Genomic DNA, 9007 nt, shown 5'->3' on the forward strand with positions numbered 1-9007 from the left:
GTGGAAGAAACAGGCTTTGCAGGTACTGGTGACATGCTTATCTAATGACATGTGCTCATCGAAGATAACTCCAATGTTTCTTGCAGAGGGAGATGGCTCGATCCGCTCACCAGACACATCAACATACTCTACTAATGGGGGTGGACGGTGTCGTGCGCTCAAGATCAATAGCTCCGTCTTTTCTCTGTTTAGTTTCAGTTTGTTGCAGACCATCCATGAGTCTATCTCAGAAACACATGCCTCTATTTTTGCTATAGAACTGGGTTGTTCGGTTGGGTTGGGCTTGAAAGGGAGATAGAGCTGGGTGTCATCGGCGTAGAGATGGTAGTTTAGTCCGTGCCGTCTGATGATGTCCCCAATGGGTGAATCTTAAACACTGAGAAAGAACGTTTTTATTGTATTTTGATATGTCTCATCCTGGCTGCGCTTCAAATTTTAATGTGGCAATTTATTGTTGAAAGAGAATATTAATTTTATTCTGAATGCACACATACCTCTTTACAAAGAGAGATGAAATACAACTGGTTATAAAACCAATCGAGGAATGAAAGCAAAAATAATGGTGAAGATTGTGTATGATCAAATAGCTGAAGCTGTTCTATTGAGTGGATCATGAAATTCTTAAATGAAGATGGAAGTTTATGAACAAATTACGTTCCTGGTTAAGTGTAGTTATTTTAGTGAATGATTAACTTCAATAGTATACAAAATGATTTCCAAAGTCCTTGTCAGCCTTGAAACTGGAAATTTTACGGTGTTCGTCGTTTCATATTTTGAAATAATATTTGTGGTATGATCCAAAGACTGAACGTAGCCGATTGTTTGGGAAATTTCCACGGAAAAAGAAGATTCTTTCGCTTCTTCCATTGTAAACATAAATATTACATTCAATTTTCCCGCCAGATTTTCTTGCATGAACAGGCAGGTCAGCGGAAGAGGGGAGTTAAAGTTTAACTGGCGAAACCATCAAGACTGAGGGGTGAGAGGATGGGAAGGTTACTCTTCTTTATTTATACCCTTTTTATATATATAGCTGGCTTTTCGTACGGCGTAAAATGATAAACTTCAAAGATACTTGCAACACTCGTAATTCTATTTATATCGGTTCTGATGTTAGCCTTCGATGGGATAGTAAGGATAGTAGTTGATTTTAAAGTACACATAAAGCCCAAGCACATAATCACGAGTAAATGTGACTTCGCTCAAAGTTGCTACTTTTTAATATGTTACTTTTAAGGACTTAATTACTAACACCCTCTTTCAATGTAAAAAAAATAGTATGGCTTGGTTTTATCGTATTGCTTCAGACATCATTACGAATAATCCTGACCCTATGTTATGTACTTATAAATTGTCCTGTACTACTGAAAAGTAACATCGGGTGAGGTAGCCTAGAGTGCTTCATTTAAGTAAGTAGGTCCAGAAACATTTTTCTCCTTGTCCAGCGAGTTGCTTATTAGTCTGCAACTCCGTACACTAAAAAGATGCGTGGCCTGGGCTAAGCTTACAGCCTGCAATCGTCCGCAACACGAACTACTGGTTTCACACTTACGCCGCTATGTTAACTTCCGAAGTTTACAGTGCAGTCGGAAGATGACGTCACTACGATGATCGCAAAATGCTAATCGTTCGGGTCTACTTCACCCTATGTCATCTAATGTCGACCGTCAAAAGTGATGCTAGGATTAGTCGAGCCCGGACCAGGCCGCTCAGCAGGCATGTTGTCTCGCGCAGCCTCGATCTTTGTTGTTGTAGTATGAGATGTACAGCCAAAAACGCTTTGCAATTTCTCTTGAGGTTGTGCGTTTGCAAACCTTTTTTCTTTCCATGACGGGCCGAGGAGATCCTTAATCTGTGTGGAATTCCGTTCCATTCCATTTCACGCGGATCCGTTTGCTGTATAGTCTCGAAAAGCTTCACAAATGTCTAAAGAAGAATATATTTCCAACCCTCTTTCGCTCTATGATGGAACGAGGAGAACATGCTGCAATAAGTCTTTTCTAAAGAAAACATTAATGCCACATCTATTGTAGATATTTTTTTTATGACTTTCCAGAGATCCCAACACGTTCACGACCGAGAAATAAGTAGAATCCAAACGATTTTAGATCTTCTGTCTTCAAAGGTTAGCCCTGACTAGGATATCCTTTAATGACTTTCCTTTCCAATTCATAACTGGGGAGGCTAATTTAGATTATCCTTGAGCGCAGTTGGTTTCAGAGACAGCCAAACGATAATGCCAGCATTACATGCGTGCAAAACGCATGTTTTCTTCTGTGCGCTATTTTCTTTGCTTTTGAGTGACCTCTTTCTCTCAGAAATATTAAACTCAGAGTTCAATATTTTCAAAATTTCATCTGGGTATCCTTCAAGCGCTTTTTGAAAATCTGTACGTGTTTATCAAACGTGAATCGTGAAAAGTGTAGCGCTTCTCTATTTACGAATCCTTTTTTACACCTAAATGGTGCGAATAGATATTCGTGTATTGCGGGTCTTTGCCTCTTTGTAATGCGTTTCTACTTCGAGGGTCGATTTCTTCTTAATCTCTCGCCTTTGCAAATTTTTGTGTCCGAGAACTACAACTTCTGAGGCAGATTTATCAATGGTCGTGATGAATAAGTTCATCTGTCAGTTGCTCATTTGACGGGTTCCTGATCTGCTGCCTGCGTGACTCTATCTTTTATCCTTCTATCTTTGTCTCTGTGTTCTTTTGGGTTTTGCTCGGCCCTTGTTGTTTGTTTCTGAGGAGGCAGAGAATGCATTTTGTCGGTTTGTGCTATCAAATTTGCAAGATGCTTATCGACCTCGTTTAGTTTAGCTTTCTATTCTGCGCCTAATTTTTTCACATCACTCGCTTTAAATGTATTGAGTCCATGGCCACTGACTCTACGTTCTGTGAAAGTTTTATCACATTTATCTCTCTAGTTTTTACTTGCTCTAGTTTTCTGAGCTTTGTTGAAAGTCTCTCAAAGCTTCTGCGGTGAAATTTTACTAGCGCTCCAACAAGGTCATGCTCTACTTTCTTTATAATGGAGCTTTGATACCGATTTAAAATCTTCATTGACCACGACGTTCGCCTTCATCTCGAGATGAGCTTTTAGGAGTTTGATAGATTTCTTTCTCAGTAGTTTCGGGGATCTCTAGACTCCATTTCATCGAAGCTCCGCTTCCGGCGCACAATCGATTTCCTCCATCTCTGCGTCGTCTTCCGATAGATTAAAAGCTCCGAATGTTTCGAGATCATACAGTTACTATCCGAGTTTGAGTGTCTAGGAGACATGGCTTTCTTTAAGTATTTTATGAAAAGTCCTCAATGTTTGAAGAAAGGGACATTCCCAAAATAATTTCTTGTCGTTAAGTTTTTCATTGCAGTCTTGTAGCTTGGTTCCCGGGATAACATGACAACCTTCCCAGACATAGGTCCCAAGATACACGGTCGTGAACAAGAAAATTGAGCTTTCACTGCCTGTAGAATCGCTAGGTTTTACCGATTGTGATAATTATTTCGCTATGATGATCAGTAAAACAGGGAAACCCCTTTGATTGAAAAAAATGGTGGAGTTAGTGGCACTCATAATAGGTCACACTGACCAGTTCATTGTCTCTATGGGCATAAGGCAGAAACTATTTCTTCTCAACCCAGGTCACTTTCTGTAAAGGGACTGCACATCGTAGCATTAACTCACCATTCGTCTCAAAATCTTGACGTCAGCTAAATGTCTTCTTTTTTCGTTTGAGGCTCCACGTGTGGTCAACCAATCTCTCCTCATGGTTCAGTCATCATCCATCCTACTAGGCGAGAGAAGTACCAAAACGTCGATGTTATTCTCTTTGGCTGTAAACAGGGCTTTTATCTGGATGGAATGCCAATTATAACATGCAATGGGAACAAATGGACACAGTCACACTTCCGATGTCTGGGTACGATCTGTTTAGAAAAAAAAAAACAAACCTTTTTAACCTCAGATGAGCACTGTCTCGTGGCTCTGCATTTCAGAGCTAGTCTGCAATAATGTTTTGCATACGCAGATCAAAATATATGAACTTCATATATTCATTGTATCTCAATGTTTTGCATGTCGAAATTCTCAAGGTGCAGCTTTATAGCAATGTCAAATCTAAAAACACCAAAGAGAACAAGAGTTCTAATATGACAGAAAAGAGGTTTGTTTTCTATCCTGATCACTTATTGCCACCTGCATGTGAAATAATGAAAAGGTATAATGCTTTTTTCCCAAGACAAGATAGTTTTTCACTGCCACTTAGCGACAAAAACCGAGTACTATCACAAGTACTTATTTCATTTCCTTGACCTACAAATTATTTTGGTTCATTTAGGGTTTTTTGTCCGGATGTGCGTAATATTTCAAATGGTAAAGTATCCTACGTGACCCCAGACGCTGGCAGGGCTGCCATAGAATTTCGCTGTGAAAATAAAAGTTTCCAGCTGATAGGTAGGACAAGGCTGGAGTGCATAGATGGAAATTGGAATGGAGAGTTCCCTTACTCTCATAGTAAGTTTTCGAAACGATCGTACAACTAATTAACTTGCTTTAAAACTGCATAAAAATTTGACAACAACTCGATTCAACATTAACTGGAATTGCTTGGAACGAAACTGTTTTTTTTAATAATTTACCCCGGAGATGTTATTTAGAATTGAAAATGTGCAAAATTCACTTGGAATAAATCTATTTTTCTTCTATAGAGCTGCCGTCGTGTGTAAGTCTACAAAGTCCGGCTAACGGTAAACTACATGGCAATGACAACAGCCATAGCGCAGAGGCAAAATTTACCTGTTTTATAGGCTTTGATCTATTTGGGGCTTCAACATTAAGATGCAACAAAGGCGTTTGGAGTTCACGTGTTCCAGCTTGTAAAGGTAAACCGTATTATTTTCACTGACCAATTGTGATCTTTTAAAAGTGGCTTCTTCCAAATCGTCAGCACCCAAACTTTTCAACTGATTTTATTCTTCTGTTGCTGGTCCTTCTGTTGATGGTCCTGTCGTAAATCATAGTTCTACGTTAATTTCTCAGCTTATTGCACAAAGATCAGGGAGCCGCGGAATGGACACGTGTTTGGTTCACGTTTCTTACATGGACAAGTGGTTACTTTCAGTTGCAAACATGGCTATGATTTGGTTGGAGATCGCACCCTTCGTTGTATCAATGGAAAATGGAATTCTTCTCTCCCGCTATGCAAAGGTATATAATTCCTCGACAACCTAGGAATGATCTTTACCAGATTTAAACCATTTTTTTAAATAGATGATTAGAATAAAAGCAAGAGTTCTAGTTGCTACACTAACATCGGTACTGTCCATGCTTTTTTAATCATGTCATTCTAAATTATTACTAACAATCTCAGTCAAAAAACAAACCCCACATTACGCTCTCATATTTTTCTTGATAGTTTCATATCAATTAAGCATTACAGCGCACGGCTAATGTATTTTAAAGCTGAAAAAATTAATTCCTGGCAGGATACTTAGTCGCAAAAGTAAATTCTAAGCATTAAAAATAAACAGCAGTCTTAATTTTTTTTTCTAGTGATGCAATGTGCGAAACCCTCCATTCCGAGTAATTCACGAATCATTTATTCACGATGGGATCAAGTCAGATACCCTCATGTTACTTCTCTTTATCTGGCCTGTCATAATGGACATCTTCTGACGGGATCGCCCATGATGGTGTGTAACTATACCTCGTGGCTGAAAAGAGAATTCGGGTGCATCGGTATGCATATACATCTCCCTTGTAAAAACAGAAAAAACAAAACCATTTTCATATGAGCCGTCCGAACCCGCTCACCTGCAATCCTATGGGAAACTTTGTGTATGATGGAAGCTTAAGTGTGTAGGATTGTCGTTAGCCAATTGTGAATTCATCGTTCTAATTCCAAGAAATGAAGACGTTCTATTGTTAAATATTCTTTGTCGTCTTCCAGCGCGCGATGTTCTCATTTATGCAATATAGCCCTATCCAAGTTCAAAACTGTTTTTAAAAGGTAGTTAAGACTTTATTTTCTTATGATAAAATACTCATTTACCGAGTTTAGTTGCGCCGATCACGGAAATATATAGCTCTCCGTCATCGAGCTCGACGGACTTCGTTGCGCTCGGACTGTACGTCATGAATGAATATTTTCACGTCGGCCCTCCCACTCAGTTAATAAGCGCATTTTAATAAAACATAAATTTTACATCACAACTATGTAAAAGTAGTCATAAGTACTACTTTGCGGCACCGTAACTTTGACAGCTTCCTGTCCTAACCTTGGACCAATAAGTAATGAAGTCATCTCATATGTAACACGGAAAGGCGGTGGAGAAGTTAAAATAAAGTGCCATGCCAATTATACGTTGGTCGGATCCTCAAGATTGAGCTGCATAAATGGAGAATGGAACGACAGTATTCCTTCATGTAAAGGTATGTCTCATACATTTAATTCCCACCAGTCAACAATTAAATGAGAAAGCAAACTTTCACGGCCTCCACCTGAAAGACTCCACTTGGAAATGAATTCTGATACAAATAAAAAAGTTAAACGTCACTAAACGAGTTTTTTCTTTTTTGTCTTTTTTTTCAAACTAAAACATTCTGGTTAGATGCAATTTAAGCCACTATCAAGTATGGCTGCCATGGTAACCTCCGGGAAGGGAGTTTGGAATTAAGTTTGTATCGTATCGTTGTTAAAGCAGCAAATAAAACTTCTTAGCTTTTAATGAACCATCAAACAACATCGTAAAAAAAATTAATAAACCTTACTGAGTACCCATATGAAACCATTATTTTTATGTATAAATTGTGGAAAAAGGGGATAATAACTTTAGGAAACTATTTGTATTGGAGATTGTATGGTTTCTAGGGGTACTTCGGATAACGATCAAATGCTATGATGGAAAATGAGACAAACCTTCTATTCTTCAAAGGTTAGGAAAGCGTTATTCTTGTGTTTCCAAAAACTGAATTGGATTCTTAAGTTAATAACTGTAATAGCTGCTAATAATAGCTTTGCTTGTGTTTTCAAAAACTAAATTTCACTTTTAAAATGATAACTTGTAATTTCTAAAGATTGAATAACAAATTTGTAAACACAGCTAACACTGTTATTTAATAGGAGATTTTAAACTTGATCTTCTCCAATACAATCAATCACCCTTGAGTATTTGGTAAAGATTTCGGCCATGGAAAAACTATTGGCCATCGATGCGATGGGAATCATACCCTTGAGGGACCAAGTACATTAACCTGTGATGATGGAAAGTGGAACTCCAACCCTTTATAGTGTGCTGAGGTCAGTCAGAAGAATTACTGTTGTTACTCATTTGGATAATAAGAGTCCTCTAAATACCCGCTGGTTCAGTAACACAAGGAGAAAAATCATCTTTAGTAGTAATACTTTTGACAAATATCAGCCTCTGAATAGCCATCGCTACGGGAGCACAGAGGTGGCAGATGTCATTATAAAAAGCATCGAAATTGGAGCAAAAAAAGGTTGTTCATTTATGAGATAAAAGGATAAACTAGTAATTGTAACACGTGTCAGTTCTTCCTAAGGTACATCCAATACATGCACAGGCTAATTGAACATATTTAACACTAGTTGAAATTAGCAGCCAAGGTTTTAAATTCTTACCTTTAAGCATCGTGCAAAGATCCAGGATCACCTGCTAACGGCAAAAAACAACAACAGGGCTTCGGTCACAACTCTTCGGTATCGTTTTCCTGTAACAAAAATGATCAGCTTGAGGGCGAAAAACAGATTCGATGAAACGATGGCGCTTGGAGTGACGAACTCCCGAAATTTGTTGGTGAGAAAAGTTTTGATGTTTCTTTTTTAACTCATCCTACATAAAGAAACCGTTGTAATGTAATGCCATCCATTCATTTTTTACATAACTAGTAATGTTTCTCTCTTACTTTTTCCTCTCCAACGTGCATCCTTGTTTCTCTCTTGTTGATATAGCCGTGTGTCCAGATCCCGGTAGTCTCTCTAAAGGCAAACGTTTTGGTGACAATTTCAAGACCGGTAGTACAGTCACTTTTCAGTGCAGAACAAACTACGATTTAATAGGAAACAACACACTGCGGTGTGAAGACGGCGTCTGGAGTAGTAAAGTTCCACATTGTCAAGGTAGAAAATGTTATTTGAGATGTTTCGAGAGGTGACTTAACACACCCATTTATTAAATGTGATTGATTGGGTACTATTTGTGGGACAGTAATGCTCTTTGAAAATCATTGAAATAAAAATGCTCTTGCATTTGTTTTCCTCAGTTGGTTAGGAATAGGTTTTTTTTTTAATTTTGAACTCTTTAAGGTAACTTTTTATAATAAATAAATATCTAAATGTTGAAGTAGATGGGACAAATTGTTGAAATAAACTGCTTTAGAGGGAAAGGCACAGAAGAAATATCGTGGAAGGAAATCTTTAGCGTAAAAACGTTCATCCATGGCTAGCAGCCATTTTCATTACGAAACGACAAAAGCACAATAATTTCTTCTTGAGTGTGTGTGTGTGGGGGGGGGGGGGGGGGGAGGGGGGGAGAAGATAAGATTAGAGGCCACGAAGCTATTGCAAGGAACTCTTATCGATGCTAATTTCAACACAAGGTGTTTCTGTTTGTAATTTTAACCTTTCATTTTCATACCTTTCTTGTTTTAAGCTCGACGATTTAGTATTCGATCATCGTTATTTACTTACGTCCACGTTTGTTTGCTAGAAATGCGGTTCCCCTGAATAAATAATTAGAAATCATAATTTATCATTCTCGCAATTAAAACGGAACTACCGTATAAACATACTGTACTACTAAAAACTAGGAGCTACACACTTGTATGCAAATTTGTTCTCAAAAACTGTTCTTAACTAATTTTTAATTTGCCTGAACCTAATTTGAGTCCTTAAGTGTAACGTCCCGTTACCATGGCGCTAAAAGATTCAGTTCTAAACAAAATATCTATGCGAGCGCTTGGGACACGCTTTCTTCGTTTTGAATGCC

The 9007-nt window shown here is 38.2% G+C and overlaps 1 protein-coding gene across 1 annotated transcript in view; it reads left to right on the plus strand.

Moving 5' to 3' along the window:
* The first annotated feature begins 3278 nt into the window (after nucleotides 1–3278).
* Nucleotides 3279–9007, plus strand: part of LOC148733018 (uncharacterized) — a 14216-nt gene continuing 8487 nt past the window's right edge. The window contains exons 1-8 of the mRNA XM_088757945.1: nucleotides 3279–3315; nucleotides 3739–3922; nucleotides 4342–4514; nucleotides 4709–4882; nucleotides 5040–5207; nucleotides 5553–5738; nucleotides 6264–6464; nucleotides 7972–8170. Coding sequence (XP_088614071.1) covers nucleotides 3279–3315; nucleotides 3739–3922; nucleotides 4342–4514; nucleotides 4709–4882; nucleotides 5040–5207; nucleotides 5553–5738; nucleotides 6264–6464; nucleotides 7972–8170 — 1322 coding nt within the window. The remainder of the gene's footprint in view (nucleotides 3316–3738; nucleotides 3923–4341; nucleotides 4515–4708; nucleotides 4883–5039; nucleotides 5208–5552; nucleotides 5739–6263; nucleotides 6465–7971; nucleotides 8171–9007) is intronic.

The sequence above is a fragment of the Stylophora pistillata genome, chromosome 4, assembly GCF_964205215.1.
Source record: "Stylophora pistillata chromosome 4, jaStyPist1.2, whole genome shotgun sequence".
Lineage (NCBI taxonomy): Eukaryota > Metazoa > Cnidaria > Anthozoa > Scleractinia > Pocilloporidae > Stylophora > Stylophora pistillata.